This window comes from Microtus pennsylvanicus, chromosome 9 (genome assembly GCF_037038515.1).
Source record: "Microtus pennsylvanicus isolate mMicPen1 chromosome 9, mMicPen1.hap1, whole genome shotgun sequence".
Classification (NCBI taxonomy): domain Eukaryota; kingdom Metazoa; phylum Chordata; class Mammalia; order Rodentia; family Cricetidae; genus Microtus; species Microtus pennsylvanicus.
Window position 1 is genome coordinate 57162873 of NC_134587.1, and position 22459 is coordinate 57185331.

General features: G+C 42.9%; 1 protein-coding gene across 2 annotated transcripts in view; it reads right to left on the reverse strand.

Annotated features, from left to right (window-relative positions):
• Positions 1-16850: 16850 nt before the first annotated feature.
• Nalf1 (NALCN channel auxiliary factor 1) overlaps positions 16851-22459 on the reverse strand; it is a 454783-nt gene continuing 449174 nt past the window's right edge. The window contains exons 3-4 of one of the 2 annotated variants that reach the window (XM_075986126.1): positions 19014-19060; positions 16851-17756 (exon numbers count right to left, since the gene is read on the reverse strand). In XM_075986126.1, the coding sequence (XP_075842241.1) occupies positions 19038-19060 (23 nt within the window). In that variant the 3' untranslated portion in view covers positions 16851-17756; positions 19014-19037. The remainder of the gene's footprint in view (positions 17757-19013; positions 19061-22459) is intronic. The other variant, XM_075986125.1, reaches the window with a different exon arrangement.

Consider the following 22459-nt stretch of genomic DNA (forward strand, 5'->3'; position numbering starts at 1 on the left):
AGTTTGGATAGGGGTTTGTCGATCTTGTTGATTTTCTCCAAGAACCAACTTTTTGTTTCATTGATTCTTTGGACTGTTTTCTGCGTTTCTATTTTGTTGATTTCTGCCCTCAGTTTGATTATTTCCAGTCTTCTACTCCTCCTGGGCGCATCTGCTTCTTTTTTTTCTAAAGCTTTCAGGTGTGCTGTTAAGTCTCCGATGTATGCTTTCTCTGTTTTCTTTAAGTGGGCACTTAGTGCTATGAACTTTCCTCTTAGCACTGCTTTCATAGTGTCCCATAGGTTTGAGTATGTTGTCCCTTTATTTTCATTAAATTCAAGGAAGACTTTAATTTCTTTCTTGATTTCTTCCTTGACCCAGGTGTGGTTCAGTAGTTGACTGTTCAGTTTCCATGAGTTTGTCAGCTTTCTGGAGGTAGGATTGTTGTTGAATTCTAACTTTAATCCGTGGTGATCTGATAAGACACAGGTGGACACTGATATTTTTTTGTATCTGTGGAGGTTTCCTTTGTTTCCGAGTATGTGGTCAATTTTCGAGAAGGTTCCATGGGCTGCAGAGAAGAAGGTATATTCTTTCCTATTTGGGTGGAATGTTCTATAGATGTCTGTTAAGTCCATTTGCTTCATTACCTCCAGTAGTTCTCTTACTTCTCTATTAGGTTTCTGTCTGATTGACCTGTCCATTGCTGAGAGAGGTGTATTGAAGTCTCCTACTACTAGTGTGTGTGGTTTGATGTCTGCCTTGAGTTTTAGTAATATTTCTTTTACATACGTGGGTGCTTTTATATTAGGGGCGTAAATATTCAGGATTGAGACTTCATCCTGACAAATTGTTCCTGTTATGAGTATAAAGTGTCCATCTCGATCTCTTCGGATTGATTTTAGTTTGAAGTCAGTTTTGTTAGAAATTAATATGGCCACACCTGCTTTTTTCTTAGGACCATTTGCTTGAAAGATCTTTTCCCAGCCCTTTACTCTGAGTAGATGCCTGTCTTTGTGGTTGAGATGTGTTTCTTGCAAACAGCAGAATGTTGAATCCTGTTTTCGTATCCAATCTCTTAGCCTGTGCCTTTTTATAGGTGAATTGAGACCATTAATATTAAGTGATATTAATGACCAGTGGTTGTTTACGCCAGATATTCTTATTGTTTTTGGAAGTAGAATTTGTGTGTCTCCCTTCTTTGAGTTGTGCTAGTGAAGGGTCGCTAGATGCCTGAGTTATTGTAAGCAGTGTTGGCACTGTTGGATTCCTTGGGTTGCGATTTTCCTTCTATTACTTTCTGTAGGGCTGGATTCGTGGCTACGTATTGTTTAAATTTGTTTTTATCCTGGAATGTCTTGATTTCTCCATTTATAGTGAACGAAAGCTTGGCTGGGTATAGTAGTCTGGGCTTGCATCCATGGTCTCTTAGCTTCTGCAGTACTTCTATCCAGGACCTTCTGGCTTTCATTGTTTCCATAGAGAAATCAGGTGTAAGTCTGATCGGTTTACCTTTATAAGTTACTTGGCCTTTTTCCTTTGCAGCTCTTAGTATTCTTTCTTTAACCTGTGTATTTTGTGTTTTGATTATTATATGGCGAGGGGATGTTTTCCTTTGATCCAGTCTGTTTGGTGTTCTATATGCTTCTTGAATATTCAAAGGAATATCTTTCTTTATGTTGGGAAAGTTTTCTTCCATAATTTTGTTCAAAATATTTTCTGGGCCTTTGAGCTGTGACTCTTCTCCTTCTTCTATTCCTATTATTCTTAGATTTGGTCTTTTTATTGTGTCCCATATTTCCTGAATGTTTTGTGATGAGAATTTGTTGGCTTTGCAGTTTTCTTTGATCAGAGCGTTTATTTTCTCTATGTTGTCCTCAGAATCTGAGATTCTTTCTTCTATTTCTTGTATTCTATTGATTATGCTTGTTTCTGTAGGCTCTGCTCGTTCACCTAGATTTTCCATATCCAGCTGGTCCTCAGTTTGTGTTTTCTTCCTTGCTTCCATTTCAGTTTTCAATTCTTGAACTGTTTCCATTACCTGTTTGATCGTTCTTTCTTGGTTTCCCAGGGTATTATGTACGTATTTACTCATTTCTTCAAATTTTTGGTTATACTTCTCATCCATTTCTATAAGGGCATTTTTCACATGTTGCTTAAGGGACTCTACAGCTTTCATAAAGTCAATTTTTTCCACTTCTTCTGTGTTATGGTGTTGGAGACCTTCTGTTGTAAGATCGTTGGGTTCTGGTGTTTTCATGTTGTTTTTCAGATTATTGGGTGAATTCTTTCCTTGGCGCCTGCCCATCTCCTCCTATCGATGCTATCTAAGGGGTCTTTTAAAACTGGTTCAGGTTCCCCTGCTGGCCAGGGGCTCCTCTTACAAAATGCCCTTGCTCTGTTTCCTGGTTCCTGCCTGGGGCCAAGATCCCTCTCACCCCTCAGAAAGGTCTTCCGGAATAGGACCTGGCTCCTCCTTTGCCAGGGACCTCCCCAACCGAAGGCCTACCTCTTTGGTTTAATTGTAGTGGGGCGATCTGTTCTTGGTGTTGCGCGCAGTCCCTGCAGCCTGCTTCTGCTGCTGGGACGTTTCCCGCCGCCAGCAGCCTGTGTCCTCTGCTGCTGCTCTGGTCCCAGTGGGTCCCCGCCGGCTGTGCTGGGCGTCCTCCGGCCGCGCTCCGCCGCCCGGTGTTCCGGCCGCGCTCCGCCGCCCGGTGTTCCGGCCGCGCTCCGCCGCCCGGTGTTCCGGCCGCGCTCCGCCGCCCGGTGTTCCGGCCGCGCTCCGCCGCCCGGTGTTCCGGCCGCGCTCCGCCGCCCGGTGTTCCGGCCGCGCTCCGCCGCCCGGTGTTCCGGCCGCGCTCCGCCGCCCGGTGTTCCGGCCGCGCTCCGCCGCCCGGTGTTCCGGCCGCGCTCCGCCGCCCGGTGTTCCCGAGGCATTCTCTTGATTGCATGTCAGGAGAGGGTCCCAGTTCACTGTTGACAGCGCCAACTCTGAGCAGGTGTCTTGAGTTCTGTAAGGAAGTTAGCTGAGCTGAAGCGAAAAGCAAGACAGTCAAGTATGTTATTTCCTGAATTTTCTCCCCAGTTGCCTGCCGTGAGTTCCTGCCTTGGCTCCTCTTGATGTAACCAATCATCTAAACAAATCCTTCCCTCCTTGGGTTAGTTTTGATCACTGTTTTATCACAGCAACTGAAAGGGAACTAGAACAATGAAATTCTTCTTCTTGACAATGAACATTTGTGCTGTGAACCCGTCATGACACCACTAAGCTGCCCTGTTCACGTGTAGGTACTCACCTTATCTAGCTGATTCCAAAGTGTTTTTCTATTTTATTTTATGTATATGTGTGTTTTGCCTGCATGTATGGCTGTGCACTCCGTGTGTATCTCATGCCTGTGGAGGCCAGAAGCAGGCATCAGATCCAGGTAAAACTATACCAGTTCCATTCTATACTCCACTCGCTACAGGAACTAGGCTAAAGATTTAAAAACATACACACAAAGACAGAGACAGACAGACAGGGCCATGAAGACATCCTTGAGACAAGAATGCGAAGAATGCCCACTTTATTGTGCTCAGGGGCAGCTTATATAGGGCTCTGGCCACGCCCAAGCTCTTGGCATCTTTCAGCTGCAGACTCATCAGAACCCACTCCCCTGTCATCAGGGTCTCGTGCTCAGAGCAGCTGCAGGCTCAGCACAGAGAAAAACAAGTTTACAGGAAATTCAGGGTCAGGTGGTCTGCAGTACCCAAAACTAGCACTTGTAGATAACCACATAGGTACTAGAAATTGAACCTGGGACCTCCGAAAGAATAGCCAGTGTTCCTGGCAGCTGAGCCATCTCCAGCCCCTACCCTTTGTATTTAAAAAGAAGCTTTGTTGAACTCAAGTAGTGGTGGAGATTAGTCTCAGACACCAATCAAATGATGCCCAAATTTGCATAGAATAATGAGAAGGAAAATAATGCAAATACAATTCTTCTATTGGAAATGAACACAAGTGTTTGGTCTTCTTATTAGCGGTGATCCGCATTGAACAGGAAGGGAAAATAATGCTATTTTTACCACTTAACTGCAGTCCCCCAAAGGCATGTTACAGTCCTGACTCCGCTACTATTTGGAAACGGAGTCTCTGCAGCTGGATCTCACTTAAGATGAGGCCTCTGGAAAGGTTCTCATCTGAAACGAGTGGAGACAGATTTAGGGAGGCAGCCAGAGGTGCTGCCATGAGCAGAAGAATCTGGGGATGCAGGAAGAATTCTTCCCTCTGGGCTCCCATAGGAGAGTTATCTTCCACCACCTTGATCTTGGATTCTAGTTTCTTCAAGTTTGGCTGTCCTTTTGGAGCCTTTACTTGGTAGTACTATGCTTTGGCAGCCCTGGGAAGTGTCTAGAATTGGTTTATGTGATCATATTTGGGGAGGAGGACGGGAAAGACATTTTTATTTATGGAAAAAATCAAAACAGCCAAAAATTGTAGAATTAAAGAGTTCAGGAATTTTCTTCCCCGGAGAACTGCTCAGTCGTAGTTCTGAGGACATACAGCGCCATCTCCTGGAGAGCTGTCTTAATTACTTCATCTGCTGAAAAGGTCCCTTAATGCTTGTGAGAATAAAGGAAAAAACAGAGTACCTACTGAGTTCAAGGCATATGGTAGGTGTCTTGGGAAGAGAGCTATGTGTGCAAGCAGCCATATGACCAAAGGTAAGAGAGAGAGGGAGAAAGAATAAAGAACTCATAAGCACAGCAGGCAAGGATTAAAGGACATAGTCTTTCAAAAATTTCAAAAATCTCTATTTCCACCTACCAGATGTCACGGAACTCATCTTTCCCCCCACCTCAGGACAACCAAAAGTGTGTCTGCAGACTACCCAATTTGCTGAGAATCAAATTTGTCACTGACTGAGATCTACAGCCTAGACTTCTTTTTAACCCATTAAAGGCAACACAAACACACACTTATCGAAGGAAAGAAATGACACATTTCCTACTGCAAAATTCATTCAGTGCATATTATTTCAAAAGTATCACCAGGTGGTGGTGGCACATATCTTTAATTCCAGCACTTGTGAGGAAGAAGCAGGCAGATCTCTGTGAGTTCGAGTCCAGCCTGGTCTACAGAGCAGGTTCTAGGACTAGATCAGTAGTAGCTACTGGAAAACCCTGTCTCAAATCCACTCTCTCCACAAAAAAAGTATCAAACTGGTAAGCCCTTTTCTTGACAAAGTATTTTATTCATAATATTTAATTCTAATTATTAGAGACTATATTACACTAATATCTTTGACATCTATGTTCTACAAAATTTATAAATCAATATATTATTTATAAAGACACAAAATTATCTTCTGTACCGAATCACAACCATTGATTTCTAAAGAAATACTATGAAAATATTAACAACCAAACAATTGGTCTTATACTGTGAGCTTTCAAAATTACATACAAGGTAATTAAGCAACCCGTGCATTATAATTAACCCTTCTTGATATAATCTCAAAAATAGCTTTACTTAATAAATATAAAAATACATTGATAACCACATGTATCTCATCACACACATTAATGACTGTTGAAGGAGACTGCTTGTTTGTTTCTGACTGCCCAGAACCAAAATAATCACCCAGAAACTTTATTATTTGCAATACTGTTTGACCAAAAGCTTAAGCATATTTCTAGCTAGCTCTTATATCCTAAACAAACCCATCTCCATTAATCTGTGTATTACCATGAGGTAATGGCCTACCAGCAAAGTTTTGGTGGGCTCCATCAGAGCCATCTTTCTCCTGTGTGGCTACATGGCTTCTTTTGACTCCGCCTACTCTCTCTTTGACTATCTGCTTGGAACTCCCACCTTGCCCTATTCTGCTAAGCCAATGGCCGAAACAGCTTTATTCAGTAACCAATAAAAGCAACGCATAGACAGAAAGACTTCCCACACCAAATGACTATTCTCCAAAAGTTCAGTTTGGCTTATTTGGCCTTTGTGGAATATCCATATGAGGAAATATTGATCTCTCCTGACTTCTTCAGCTATTAGTCACTGAAATGAGGGAATGAAAGGTATTTTTGAGTGATTGTTCTTTTACTTTTACTGATCTTAAAAATTAGTGCTTGGGATCAGACTATGGACTTGCTAGGCAAGTTCTGTACCTGGATACATGAAAATCAAGATTGCAGGAGAAATCCAGGAAATATCAAGAGGAATAGCAGAGAGCTAGGAAGCCAATGGGAAAATGTAGCTCCCCAGTGGCCTGGTGGGAAGAGGTCCAGATTGGCTGAGGTGACCATTGTGACTTGTTCACTACTATACCAGTGGGGATTGTCTGTATTTATGTATGTTTACCTGACCTAGGAACTTTGAACTTTTCTGTTTCTCTCTTTCTCTCCCCACCCCCACCATGTGTGTCTTCTGACCATTACCCCAGCTGTATTTTTGCTGTTTGCATCTCTGCTACATCAGCACTGGCACAGGTGAGGAGCCTGTCAGCTTTTTTTTTTTTCAATCCAGGAGATGTTGCTTACCCAGGACAGTGATAATTTCTCACCAACTTTAAAGGCAATTTGCTGAATACACAGCCTAGGATGTTTCCATAAATCTTCCTGATGTTCTGTTGTATTGTTTTTTTCAACAGTATTATTTGAAGGAAACAAAGAAAATGTTCACATACTCAGTGTGTGTACGTGGGTGTCCTGTGTCTCCAGGCAGGAGACTGACAGCTCATTCATGGATAGTCAAGGTGAAGATAGTCATGAAAGGGGTCACGTGAAGATTGTCATGAATGGGATCACATGAAGACTGTCGTGAATGGGGTAATGTTTTATAAGCTAGGAAGGACTTTTCTGATATTCTTTCTGAGTGTGTATCACCTCCAACTAATATTGGAGAAACATAAGACAAAGCCAATTCAGGGGACATAGTCCCCCAGTGGGAAAACCAAACCTGCAGTGTTCATTTTGTTCAAATCTAGTATATTGATCAGTGTTTCCCCTTTACTGCGTTTCTGTCTTGAGTAATACTTTTCTTCATATCTCTACTTAGCAGTGGAGACTCCAAGATTTTGCATTCCTTCGTGGCTGTTGAGTGGCAGCTGTGTGATCTCTCATCAGGCCCATATCAGAGCATCTTTTAGTTCCTAACATGGCTGGGACGTATGGCTGATTTAAGTGATTAATTGCCTAATATGGGGGAATACTAAAATAAATTCCCATTAACCAATTTTTATCACATTAGGTGACATTAAATCACCATTAGCAAGCTGCAGGGTCTCTCAAGCATGCTCTAAAATGAAGACTTCTAATAAATGGGGTTATGTAAATGCCCATCTGGGAACCGAGTTTTAACCTTTCTACATATCTTTTTAATGACAAATATTTTTTTAATGACAAATCAGTTTGCAGTTCCTAACTTATTTCTCATCTGCATTCATACTCAACAAATGATCTCTAATACTAACGATGCAGTGACTATTTTCTAGGGAGGGCTCTGTTCAGTTTGAGACAGAGTCATTTACGACACAGGCAGGCTACAGACTCATAGAGTAGCTAAAGACCTGGAATGCCTGATCCTCTAGCTTCCTCCTACTCATTGCTAGGTTACAGGTGTTCATGTGGCTTGGATAGGCATGGCCCCCATAGACTCATGTGTGTCAATGCTTGGGCCATAGGGAGGGATGCTCTTATGAGATGCGGCCTTGTTGGAATAGGAGTATTTTTGTTGGAGGAAGCATGTCACTGTGGGGGAGGCCTTGGAGGTTTTATAAGCTCTAGTCTGGCCCATCAGGAGACAGTTTTTCCTTCTGTGGCCTGCGGATCAAGATGTAGAACTCTTGGTCCCTTCTCCAGCATCATGTCTGCTTGCATGCTGCCGTGTTTCCTGCCATAACGATAAAGGACTAAACCTTGGAAACTCTACGCCAATCCCAATTAAATGTTTTCCTTTATAAGAATGGCTGTGGGCACTGTGTCTCTTCATAGTAATAGAAACCTTAACCAAGAGAGTGCATCTCCCTGGACCAGTACATGCAGTTCTGGGGATTGAACCCACAACCCCACGCATGCTAAGCAAGCACCTTACCAACTGAGCCACATACCCTAGCTCTTCTTGTTTAGTTTTGTCTGTTTGCTGGTGATGGAAGCCAGATGCTGTGTGCATTAAGAAGGCAATGTAACATGAGCAACGACCCAGCCTCCAGGGAGTTCCTATGTTGTGTCCAAGTCACAGAAAAACATCACCACGTTGTGTATAGCGCAAAAGAAAGAGTCCTTCTTTCTTTCCACCATGTGGATTCCAGAAATTGAACTCACTGTGACATTCAGACTTCACTGTGGGGCACTTTTACCAAATAAGTTATCTTGTTAGGCCTCTCTTCAATCTTTAGGTTTTTATTTTTATGCTTAAGAAAACAATAGATTAAAATTTCTTCATTTTTAGTCCCCCTAGTTGTAATTATCTAAATTTATTCATTTATTACTTATTTCTCCTCTTCCTCCTAGGTATCTTTCTCTCCCACTACCCTTTGTCCCCTATCCCTCCCCTCCCATCCTCTGCCACTCTCCCTCCCCCCTAGTTCCCTCTTCTCCTTCTCTTCCCTTTCTCCTCTTCCCCCTTCCCTTTCCCTTTCTCCTCCTTTGCCAGCCCTCTACCCTTCCCCCTGCCCCTCCTTAGTCTACCCTGCTCCCCTTCCCCCTTCTCCTCCTCTCACTGCCGGCTTTGCCTCCTTCTCCTCCTCTGCCTACTTTCCTCCCCTGCCCCTTTCTCTTCCTCCTTTCCCTTCCCTCCTTCCTTGCTTCCTTCTCCTCTGCCTGCCCCCTTCCCCTCCTCTGCCTGGTCTCCTTCCCTTCCCTCCTTCCCTATCCCCTCCTCTCCCTGCCCCCTCCCCTGTCTCCTCCTCCTCTGCCTGGTCTCCTCCCTTCCCCCCTTCTCCTCTTCCCCTTCCCCTTTTCTCCCTGCCCCCTCCCCTGTCTCCTCCTCCTCTGCCTGGTCTCCTCCCTTCCCCCCTTCTCCCCTTCCCCTTTTCTCCCTGCCCCCTCCCCTGTCTCCTCCTCCTCTGCCTGGTCTCCTCCCTTCCCCCCTTCTCCCCTTCCCCTTCCCCTTTTCTCCCTGCCCCCTCCCCTGTCTCCTCCTCCTCTGCCTGGTCTCCTCCCTTCCCCCCTTCTCCTCTTCCCCTTCCCCTTTTCTCCCTGCCCCCTCCCCTGTCTCCTCCTCCTCTGCCTGGTCTCCTCCCTTCCCCCCTTCTCCCCTTTCCCATCCCCTCCTCTCCCTGCCCCCTCCCCTGTCTCCTCCTCCTCTGCCTGCCCCTCACCCCTTTCCCCTTCTTTCCCTCCCTTTCTAACTGTGGCCTTTACCTGCTTCCCTCCAGGGAGGATTTCCTCTGATGTTAGCAGCTCTGTGCCTCGCTGCTTCTAAGCTGTCTAGACTTCATTAAGTGCTATAAAATACACTAAATATTGTCTTGGAAAAAGTTTAGGTGACAAATCAAGTCTTGATAATTTTTTACTAAACACCATTACAATGATTAATAAAAAAAAATAGTCCTTCCAATCAAAAGAACCTAAGGGAACTGTGGGCAACCCTGATGCACTATTCTCAGGAGAAGAGATTAAAGGTGCAAAGAGTAACTGGCTGTTCTCTGGGCTAGCAATTTGGATTCTCACATATTACAGTAGATATTAAATTTCTACTTCACAATTTTGGCTTTAGTAAATCAAATGTTTCAACTAAAATTCAAATTTACCCTTCACAATGAGTCCATTCCTGCATATATTACTGAAACAACTGTTAAATATCTATGTTTGTGTTGTTACTGGAATGATCCTTCGTCACATGAGCCCTTCCCTGAAAAGACACAACATTCCCAGCAATCTCATTTGATTTTACGTTTTCCCAAAGTCTTTGCAAGCCACACTGTAATGCTGCTATTTTGAAGTTCAGTGATACTTTAAGAGATCCAAGGCTAAGAAAAACACACCAAGTACTTGCTCATTGAAAATAATTTATGTGTAATTCTAACTCTTGGGCAGCTACAGGGCACAGCCGAATCCTGGGTACAAACTTAGGGCGGCATGCAGACAGACATGATGCCGGAGACAGAGTTGAGAGCTCTACATCTTGAACTGCAGGCAGCAGAAGGAGATTGGGTTCCACCCTGGTTTGGGCCTATACTTGAGCATATGAGACCTCAAAATCCACTCCCATAGTGACACATTTCCTCTAACAAGGCCTCATCTACTCCAACAAGGCCACACCTACTAATAGTACCACTCCCTATGGGCCATGCAAATCACATGAGTTTATGGAGCCCTTCCTATTCAAACCACCACAGTCCTCATGCCTTGCTCAGCTTGCTTTCTTACAGAACCCAGGACCACAAGCCCAGGGGTGGTCCCACCAACAACTGGCTGGGTCCACCCCTTTCAACTCTAATTAAGAAAATGCCATACAGCGGGATCTTTTGAAGGTATTTTCTCAATTGAGGTTCCCTCCTTCCAGATAACTCTAGCTCATGTCAATTTGGCATAAAACTAGTCAGGACAAGCAACACGAGCCATCTCTCAAGTTCAAAGATGTGTCATTTTTAAAGGGTGTGTTCTGGGATTAGCTGTTTCCACCTTGGAAGCACTGGATGTTGGGCCTTGCCAAACCCTTGCTGCTAGTTGGCTTATTTGTTCATTACGTGGGTACCCCAAAGATTCCGGGCATCCTGGATCATGGCAGCCTTTATCCTACATTGTGAGCATAAGCCAAAATTAAGTACATTTAAAATGTCCACTAGGTTTCATGTACAAAACTTCTCATTTGGTAAGTTTACTTACCAACACTTTTACATACCTTTGAGTCTAAGTGAGGAAGGGAAAAGAGCAACACAGACTTTCATTCCAGTTTCTCTGAATAAGAGAATCCTTGGCCAGTGTTTCAGTAGAAGCCCAGATTAAATTACTAAACTATCACGTGACTGATCTGTGGCCTCGCCAAGATGCTCAGCTTTAGAGCCAAATTTGCAACATTCTTCTCCTAGTCCCCTAGGCATCTTCAACTAGTGGTTTCCAGTCTTCTTATTAAAATGATAAAATATCCAGTCAGCACCTAATATTGCTAAGCTGCCTTCTGTCAATTATGCATGCTATTCTTTTTTTTTTTTTTTGATTTTTCGTAGCTTTTTTGGTTCCTGTCCTGGAACTAGCTGTTGTAGACCAGGCTGGCCTCGAACTCACAGAGATCTGCCTGCCTCTGCCTCCCAAGTGCTGGGATTAAAGGCATGCGCCACCACCGCCCGGCCATGCATGCTGTTCTAAACACAGCCAAGAATAAGAAGTAAAAACAAAACAGGAAGATCAGAAGTTTTCATCTCTGGGAACATAGGCATCTAGACAGGGTTCTGAAACTGCATCAACAGCTCCACCAAACCTGAGGAGAATCAATACTTACGGAGTACTTTACCCAGCTCTGTTTTGTGGTCAGTCACTAGACAGGCCAACAATGGAAGAATTGTGTCAGAAAATGAGAATAAAGTCAAGCTGCATAGTTCTGAGAGAGAAGAGCTACACATCTTAGCAGGGGTGCTGTGCTGAAGGAGGTACGAAGAGGGCATTGTACGCCCTAGAACTGGAGTTACAGACGGTTGTGAGCCATCATATAGGTGCTGGGAATTGGATCCAGGTCCTCAGAAAGAGCAGCCAGTGCTCTTAATCAGTGAGCCTCTGTCTTAATGATTTTAGAATATGGAATTTAAGAACTAAGGCATCTGCTTTGCTTCTGGAAAAACTATTACTATTATTTGCTTTCTTCTCTATTCTTCGGCTCTCAGGCTTGTTGTTAGTACATTCGTTCTTTGTGTGTATTTACTTGGAAGTTGTATTTGAGAAAATTCAGCAAAAACAATTTAAAAATAATCATTATATATTGCATTTGTACCTGATTCAACTGTATCACACCTCATCAGCAAATCTAAGACAAATGGAAAGTAACTTTAAGTACAATGTTAGGAGGCTTATTGAGACACAAAAATGAGAGACATCTGGAGGCAAAACAATAAGAGAAAACAGGAATTGAAGAAGTAGCAGGCTCTGCCTTCTACTTAGGCTCTACATACAAATGTTAATATGCTGTAGATTTGATTCCTACTACAGCATCCCTCGTGTATTGATACAATCCAAGAAAAAATGGATATAGTTGAAATTTACTCAAGGTGAAATCTATGTTTGAGTCAGCTGACTATCTGGTACAAGAATCTTAAAGTCACCAGTGTGGCAGTGGATGAGGGTCTTAAGGTAAAGTCACAAGAGAAAGTCTACATCCTAGATTAAGGATCACAGTTCGTATGTCAATGCAAACTGTAAGTTTGAAGTTGGACTCAGAAATAAGAAGTGGCAAAACATTAACAGGAGTGCATTAAAATATCCAATGAATATGCTTGATGGGAAGAGATAAGAATTAGAGAAATAAGAAAAAGAAAGCAATCGTCCTGCTTAATGCATTCACTCCAGAAGTTATTAGTCAGTGTCCTATTTTTCACATGGTGCTTCATTCTATGGAGATTATATCATTAAATAAAGACAAAAGAGTTATTTGTTACTTTAGACATGCATTCACACTGAATACACTGACATCTCTGTACTGATTGTTATTTAAAAAAAAAATCCAGAGGCATCAAATGTGTACATTTTCAAAAAGCCCTCTTTTAGGCTGTATCCTTATAATTTCTACTAGTGTAGATCAGTATATATCTATCTATTCATCCATCCATTCAACCATCTATCTGTCCATCATCCAGCCAGCCAACTATCCATCCATCATTCTTCCATTCATCCTTCCAACCATCGATTCGTCATCCATCCATTCATCCATCCATCATCCATCCACCCAACTATTTATCCATCATCCTTCCATCCATCCAACTATTGATCCATCATTCATCTATCCATCTATCCATACATTCAGCCACCTATCCATCCATCATCCATTCCTGAGTGCCTTTGACCCACCCACTCGTGTGACCTGGGTCTGAAGAGGTGGCCATTGTTACTTCAACTCTCATTGGGACATCTTGCAGCAGGTGAAGACAGCCTTGCAGAGCCTCAAGAAAAAAGGATGTGTCTCACGTATTGATCCTTGCCTTCAGTAGTATCCCCTGGCTGAGAGGAGTAGCTTCTCATTTCAGTGATATGAGGAGACTTTCTAGACGGGTTTGGTAGTTTGTGTCTATGTGGTGGGGGTTCCTGTGAACAGTGATCCCTCCTCTTCACTTCCAGTCATGTTATCCAGCATAGCCCAAGCCCTACAAGCCATATCCAGTCTGTTCCAAACATCATTAGAGCTTGGAAGATGGAAGGGATTCTGGTTGTTTCCAAATTGGTTTGCCTTTACTGATGGAGACATTTCGAGGGTCTGTTTTCCATATCAGAGAAGTGTGCTGCACAAAGGTTTGCAGACCAATAATTGATCATAATGCTATGCATGTGTTGTTGTGGATGGAATAATTATCCAATTAAGGTTTTACTTATGATGTTTATACATATATTATACATACATACATATATATATATATATATATATATTTATGTCTCTGTAAAGCTATGCCATAGTATATATAATACATTTCTTTTCTATATACACATGTATGTACGTGAAATCAAATACACGGCTTCGGTTTCAGGAAAAACAAGAAACACCTTTTATTTATGTGTGGGTTTAATGCTGCCAAAACCCCCAGCTCACTTAGTTACCTTGCCTTCAGTAGTATCTCCTGGCTGAGAGGAGTAGCCACTCATTTCAGTGATATGAGGAGACTTTCTAGACAGGTTTGGTAGTTTGTGTCTATGTGGTGGGGGTTCAAGACTCGGGAGGATTAATGTTTGACTGTTCCTCAGCTATCAAATATCACCTGGTTACCCGTGTCTTTTGCACATGGCTCTGACATCTAATTACATCTTTCACCTGCTTTTCTCCCCAGCAGAAGGAGCTTATTACACATTCACTTCAAAGCCAATTCTCCCTCCGTCCTTCCTTCTTCCTGTCCTGTCTTTGTTTTCTTTCTGCCATCTTTTAAGATCCTAGGGTCAATGGCCTAAAAGGCATGAATTCATTAGTGAGAGACCAACGTTTTTGGTAGTGATGTCACATGAAAGACTAACTTTTTCTTAATACATTGTGGTATGGGGGACAATACCATCTTTGTAATAAAAAAAAATCCAATATAATGAATTACCAAAATGTAAATAGCAGGGTGAATAGTCTCTGTAATAGTATATGATGTTCTGCTTAGCAGGACTGGAATTCCTTACTGAAAAGGAGAGAGGGAGAGAGAGGGGGGACCTCTTTCAGCCAATGGCCTTTGAGAGGCTGGATGGACCAGGTTGGGCATGACTTGGGGTACCAAAAACCCTGCGGGAGCCCCAGCTCGGTTTCTTTCCCTTGCTGGCCACACCTAGATGTTGGATTCTGTTCCTGTTTTCTCATTGTGATCCGTGAGTTACCTTTCAATAAAGAACACCTTAGTATACGCTATTCGGAGGTAGTGTGGGATCATTTGATTCGCACCCTACATCTGACACGTTCACCCTCGTGTGTGTGAGAGAGTGTTTGCACGCACGTGAGCATGTGTGTGTTCTCCCTCCAGCCCTCTCATCCTCCTTTCACCTAAGCCATGTTGTTGTTGTTTTTTCAAGACAGGGTTTCTCTGTGTAACAGTCCTAGCTGTCTTGGAACTAGCTCTTGTAGACCAGGCTGGCCTTGAACTCACAGAGATCCACCTGCTTCTGCCTCTGCCTCCGGACTGCTGGGATTAAGGGCATGCACCACCCCTGCCCAGCTACAAGTCATGGTTTTTGCATTAACCCTTGGCAGTATATTAATTATTTCAGCTCACATCTAAAGCTGTCTTTTGTGTGTGTTCATCTCCAAGGGAAAGAAACAAGGCCTCTCTTTCTTTCACATTCTCCTGTTTCATCCTAAAAGCAAAGCTGCCTATCACCTACATTTGGGGAGAAAGCATCTTTATTGGACTGCAAAGAACATTAAGAGAAAATGAAAATTTGTGCCCTCCACAATCTATCCAGGGTTCTAGGTTTTAGTTACTACTATGCTCTTCTTTAGAAAGAAGCACAACTTCTCTTTGTAGCAGCAAACAGGGGTAGCACTTTTTTCCTGTTTACACTGTGTTTTGTTCAAGAATGGAGGTGGCTACAGCGTGACTGGAATGAGTTTGAAGGACGACGGTGATGAAGAGATCGGGTTTGTGAGAGGCTTTGCCACTGTGTGGCGGCCGCATTCCCAGAATCCAATCACTTACCCTCCATCCTTGGAACACAGCTCTCCAGGGGGTTCTTTTCCTTGGAGCCTTCCTTCCTTTACCTCATACAGTCAGCAGGTCCTCCCAAAGCCACGGTTGCACCTTTTACATCCCCACAGAGCGCCATGTTTTCACAAATTAAAACGTAGCATCTGTGTCTCTGTGTGTGTCTGTGTGTGCACACCTGCAAATAAATCTCCGTTTGTAAGAGAGGGGGATTGTTTTTAAAGAAAAGGAAAAAGAAACTGGAGAGTTTTGCATTTTTTTGGTGTTTTTTTTCTTTTTGTATTTATGCAGAGCATTTTAGGGTTTCAGTCTCAACAAAACACTAGTAAAACAAAGAATCTAGTAAAATATTTGTGCATGTACTGCTAAACAATTCTAGCAATTTTATTAAGCAATACCTTTATTATTTTTTTAATATTCTTAACAGACTGGAACAAAACATTTTATTCAAAACAAAATATGCATACTGTACGCATGTCGCAGGGCTAAGCATGATGCAGAGGGTAGAATCTGAACGAAAACAGGTGCCCCGGGGTGTTTAATAGCTCTAAAGTTAACAACTAAATTTTGTTCACTAAGAGGACCTTGTCTATGGATTTCCTTCGTCTCTCAGCCACACAGCAAACTTACCCGAAGTGCACTTCCCAAGTGTAGTTAGAGAATAGGAAGGAATGTGAAGTGTCTTTTTAAAATTATTTGTTTTGTTTGTTTGTTTTGTAAAAACAGCCCTTATTGACTTTTCCTTCCACTGGCCCTACTGTAAACCCATACAAGCCTTTTTAGAAAGCAAATTCATATACACTCAGCAGGTGAAATGTTCCCACAAAGGAAAAAGAAATACAAACAGTGATTGGACTTATTTTTCTCAGCCGCCTAGAGCTTGCTGGAGTGAGGACGCTTCGCACGGTAGTAAAAATGGCTGATCGGTTGATTGTTTTCAAAAGGAGAGTTTCCTCTGTGATAATGCAGCGCTGTATACATTTTATACCTGGAGGAAACTGGAACCCTATGCAGGGCGATACTGGGATAAAATGGTACATATTCTGTATACTAGATCCCTTCCACCACGATAAAGGAGGAACAGAAGTCTGGATTTGTGTTCTTGGTCTCTGCTCCCATCAGTTGGAGGCAAGCGCCCTGTGTTCAAGGAGGGGCTGCTTGCTGGCCGTGAGCCATGGGCCGTGGACCACCGACCGCTCCTGTCTGCTCCACCAGGAAGAAAGAACTGGGGATGGGCACGGGAGCGACTCGGTTCACGGGAGCGTGTTTCACTCTGTTAGTGTGATTTTATTTTTTCCCCCACATAAAACCTGTGAGCTGCCTGACTCTCTGAATGCACTGTTGGATCATCCAGAGGGACCCTAGGCCCTGGCTCCCTCTGCTCTGGCTTGTGCGAGACACACACCCACCATGCGAGACACAGACAGAAGCAAGCGGATGTTGTCTGCTTGGGGACAGAAGGCGAGGGCCAGCAGGGCCTGCAGGGCGTGGCGTCCATGGGTTGGAAGGAGGCTTAGGGAATTTTTTTATTTTTTGTTTTCTTTTTTTGTCTTTTTTTTGTTGATTTTTAATTCCTTTTTGTTGTTTTTTTTATTTGTTTTTGTTTTATGTTTTTTGTTTTTGTTTTTTATTTTTTTGCTACACCGTGAGGTTATAGCGGTCATTCCTCTATTAGAAACTGACAGGACGCAGACAGAAGTATCTGATGGACACACAATGACTAGAAATAGATAGATAGACAGTGGAGAGACTCAAGTTCACCCACAAAGAAATCCTGCAGTAACAAGTGCAGAGAAATGAAATAAAATCAAATAAACGGAAAATAAATTCAAATCGAACCGAAAGAAAAGAAAGAAGAAAAAGAAATAACAACAACAACAACAAAATAAAAACCTCCAAACGTTAAAACACAGTGTATAAAATGGTGTGAGAAACTGAGTCACTGGCAGCCTCTTAGTCGGTAAAAAGCTGCAGCTGTGTCCTTGTTGGGAATCGGGCCCATCTTGTTGAATGTTACCCACAGGTCTTGCGGGAAGTCCGAGGGTAAAGCACCCGGGTGGGTTCAGTTCCCCGGGCAGCAGCGGGTGCACATCCCGGGTGGGTCACCAATGCTCTGCGCACAAAACCGTGCACCTGTCCAGCCCTGTGCCTTGCACCGTGCGCTCGCACCCGGTGCGTGCCCCTGCTGCGCTCAGTCCTCCCGGGTGGAGTTGTCCTCGAGTGTGGGGAGGCCTCCCAGGCCCAGCCCGGTGGAGTTCTGCGCTGCGGAGGCCGTGAGCACGGTGTGAAGGAGGATGAGGACGAGAACACACAGCTTGAGGCGGGCAGGGCACAGTCTCGTGGCCGAGGACACTGTGAGCGACCTCCTGGCACAGGAGTCTCTTCTCTTCAAGGTCCCTTTGGGTGGGGATGCAGATTGCTCCTCGTTCCTGATGTCACAGCATTCGGGTTCATTATTGGTTAGGAAGGTTTCGTAGAGCCCTGGGGGAGGAAGAGCAGAGAGGTTAGAGGCCAAGGATGTGGAGGAACGGAGGGGTGGGGGGAATGCAGGGGACAGTCTCATCCCAGGTGTCCTTCAGCCTTCAGGATTGTCCTCCCAAAGTGTGGTGAAGTGTACTTTGGGGTTCCCGCGTGGGAACAGGGTGTGCTGGGTGTTGGCAACATTCTCAGATTGACTATCAGAGCTTCTGGTTCCAGGTGGAACCACCAGAGTTTACTCAGCCACCATTCAACCCTTATCAGGAAGGCAGTCACTAACCTAATCCATGCACCAACACCAACAAACCCTGCTGAGTGAAAGAGCTAATGGGTCAGATGCCAAGCCCTGAAAGACCTGTTTGCCCAGTTTCCCTCCGTGGACCTCATCCTGTCTGTGACCCTAAGAGACTAAGGGCATCTCCGCATCTAACCGGAAGCAGGTCCCCATTGGCTACACCGTGGATGACTCCAAGTCTTGTTGCTTTAGTAAGTTGGTGTGGACCCCCGCACTCAGAACTTTCTGGCTCTCCTTCTAGTATTTCCATCTATTCTGAAACCTGCAACTTCTAACCAACTGCTTTGATCTCCCCCGCTTCTTTTTTCTTCTAGCTGAGTTCTGATCCTTCCTCTGAAAACACACATTGCAATTTAAAATCCACATTTTTGAAAATCTTAGACAAGAGAGGTGTCGCAGAATTGACTTTTTTTTCACGTAAAGTGCTTAGCTCGGTGACTAACAAATATATTGATAATTTTGGCTAATGTTAATCCTAGTGATTAGTCACGGTGTTTCACCGTTTCACCACGGCATTGCGGCCACCTCGTGGAATCCAAGGCATTTTCCTCACCGCTCTCCCAGCTCCATGCCCGGCAGACTTGAGAGCACTCCGTGTGAGCCAGGCTACCCTCCCTTCCACTGATTTCCTCCATCTCATTTATCCCTCCAGAGGGGATGAGAGGTAATTCCTCTCTTGAGGTTACAGTGGCAATGGCTTACTCTTCAACAAGGCCTTTCCCCGACCCCCTTTCAATCACAGTTGCTCATTTTCATGTCAACTTCCGCACCTAGCTATCAACCTAAGAGTACGGACTGAACATCTGTACCTTTACTTCCCCACTGTATATCAGAATACCTCAACAAAGTAACACAGTTAATGAGCACTGGTTGTATAGGAAACTGTATATAGCACATCTATTCGTTTAACGACAAAGACGCTTTTCAATAGGATTAGGCTTCAATACGCGTATAGTGATGCTTACAATAGGGCATTTCTTCTTAGGCATTCAAAGGTAAACTTCACCTTCGCCTAGGAAGAATATGGAAAAAAAACTGAATTAATGAGATCTGCAGCTCCGACATTTTTATCGTATAATTTCTTTCTTATATCTCAGTGATAGACATGTCACTTACTGAAGTATACACGGACTGTACCAGATTCAACAATGAAAAGAGGTTATAAAGAACAACACAAACAAGCCCCCTAAGATGGTTTGACCAGCACTTTAAAACACCAAGTGTTGAAACATTCTCCCCAATAAGAAAATAAGAAGTTCTCCCTATGTTACTCAGAAGTTGGGTTCTGATGTAAGCTAAAGCCATTATAGACAAAACAGCACAGTTAATGTGGGCCCATAAGCCCTTGTTTGGGATTTCCATACCTCTACTTTCTCTTTTGCCCTCTATCTTGACAATATCCCTGGGAGCCACGTACACCTTAAAGTTCCAATCACTCCATCAGGCATTTTAGTGAAGGAGAACAAAATTCCTTAAAAAGAAATTCCAAGTGCTTGCTTCTCAAGGGCAACACTGGATATCTTCCAGACCCAGGAAAGGAGCAGCGGATCCAAGCCTTTGATCCTACAGCCTCTGTTTTCCCCAGAGCTATCTCTTTATGACCAGCCCTGCAGATTAGCTCTACACACACAGATTCATCTAAAGCAGATGTGCATGGGCCATCCTGGGAAAGACAATGGATGTCCACTGACGGCTCCCACACTTGTGACTTAACCACCACTTGGACAATTGAGCAGCATTCTTTTGCTGTTCATTTGAGAAGAAAATATATGTGTTAGTAACACATTTAATGAACAAATGCATTAATATTAACACAAGAGTAGGAATTGTGTGTTTTTATGGTGGATCAAGCAGCAATTCAATTTATGTATGTGTTGCACCAGGCTCAGATTAGGTCATTTGTCATTCTTTTATGGAAAATATTTCCAACCTGTTCTTCTAGCTTGTTGTTAGTTGGTAGCCACCGCACTGTACAGTTCCATACCAGGATATATTCCCATTTGCAGTTTGGCACCCACTTATCATTTACCCTCCACCTGCACTGGGTGAGCACCGTTCTGCTCACAAGACCGACTCTGAGCTGCACAGGAGCAACAATGCCTGTCTCCGGCACCAGGCTTATTTCAAAGAACATGATCGTGTCTGCTTCTATCCACACTGCTGGAATGGCAGGATTTCCTTTCTTGCTTATGGGATGGTGTCCATGTGCACATCTATTCATACACATATTCAAATGTCTCACTCACATTCTCTAGCGAGTCCCTGTTGTTTCTTGGCTGCTGTGAAGAGTGTTCCATCTCATCACAGATGTCTGACTGTGATTGATGGCACTTTGGTTGACAGAACTTTCTGATTTCCAAATACTATTCTTAGGTACTGAGGGGGTTTGTTGTTTCATAGGATGCATGCTCAGCTTTATGAGGCTTTAAGTTTGAGCCCTAACAATCGTCTCCAAAAGAACATAAACCTTATTATATGGTTATCTTAGATATTATCTCAGCACAAGAAGGCTGATATCTAGATGAAATCTTTATCCTCCATTATCTCTGACACCTACCATTTGAGATACTTGCATCTAGAAAGTTCAATTTTTGAATAGTTATAAAGACTTCAAAATAGTGGCTGAAAGTTCCAATTGTAAAAGCCTAGAAAGTACTATAACGAGAAACAATGTGAAATTAAATCTGACTCTACCCCCACTACCCTCATCACCATCATTACACCATAATCATAATTATCATATCATCATATCATAATCATCATTAAGACATCATCACCACATCATCACATTATTATCATGACATCATCATCATAATTATCATATCAGCATCACAGCATAATCATCATCACATGGCTATCATGACATCATCACCATGACATCATCATCATTAAATTATCACAATCACTCTCAGTATCACATCATCATATCACCCATCATCATATCATCATCAAGACATCTTCATCACATCATAATCATCATCAAGACATCATCATCATATCATCACATAGTTATTATGACATCATCAAATTATAATAATCACTATCATCACATTATCATTATATCCTCATCATCACATCACCACCATCATGTCATTATTATCATCACATCATTAATACATCATTATCATCATTGTCATCATCATCACATTATCATCACATCAGTACATCATCATTATGTCATCATCACTACATTATTATCAATATCATCATCATAAAGGGGGAAAAGATACTACTGAACAATTTACATTTTAATGAAGGTAGAAACACACATAGAATGAATATAATTTGTAGATTTCATTTATAAAGCATTTGAATGAGCTCATGCTTTACATTTTCCTTCTGCATTTGATTTGATAGTGTTTCATATTTTGCATGTTTATTACAAGTAGGAGTAGACAGAGTATGTCTGATAATATGTAGCACAATGGTCATGGGTGTCTGCATGGAAACAGCTTTTGCTTGACAGGGCTGTTGTACAGGTGAGCTCACAGTGGTGGGACACAAGTGAACTCACAGTGGGTGGGACTCAGGTGAACTCATAGCAGGTGGGACTCAGGTAGGCTCACAGGGGTGGGACCTCCACGGTGTGAAGCCACTCTAGATCCCAGCACAGGGGGAGGTGAGGCTGGTGCAGTCCCACCCCATCTAAGAAGGATTGGCAACTGAGAGTTGCTGGGCTCAGTAGAGCAGCCTGTGAGAGGCTGCCCCTGCTCCCGTGGATGGCCCCATATCCATGCCTGCACTGGTCTCTATCCGAGCTCACTGGGTTTAAAAAAAAGCAGCACACAGGAAGTGAGTGAGTCAGGAGTATGGGGCAAACAAAAGGGGAGGTACTTGGAGTGAATTTAATAAAATTCTATCAAATCAAAATACATTATATTCATGTAGGAAATTCTCAAACAATAAAAATTTAAAAAGAACAAAATGGTTAATGTGGCAGAATTTCTAAACTTTATGAATATAATTTCTTAAAAGTATATTTCCATCTTATTTTTCTGATGATTGGTGCATAGTGGCGGTTTCTGTTGTTGGGATATTTCCATTTAAATTGGCCTATGTTGTAGAAAGTTTTTATTTATGGGATTCAAACTCTAAATTTATCCACATTGTTTCCTTGCTGTTACTGTGTTGTTTCTGTTCTTCTGTCTTGTCCTTGGTGAGACTTGAAGTGCTTCCTTAATTTTCATTGTGTTATTAAAGATGAACTCTAGCCCTTACTGTTTGTTATTCTTTTCATAATGCAGTAATTTCCGATTTGTGTTGTTTTAATATGTTTGATATATTTTAAGAAATACACTTGTCATTCATTCAAACTTCTATTTGTATTAAGTACAATGTTTTTTCCTGATGAAGTCCGGTCTTCACATGTGTGTCATGTGTCTTGTCATTGAACCCCTTTATCAAGTGTTAG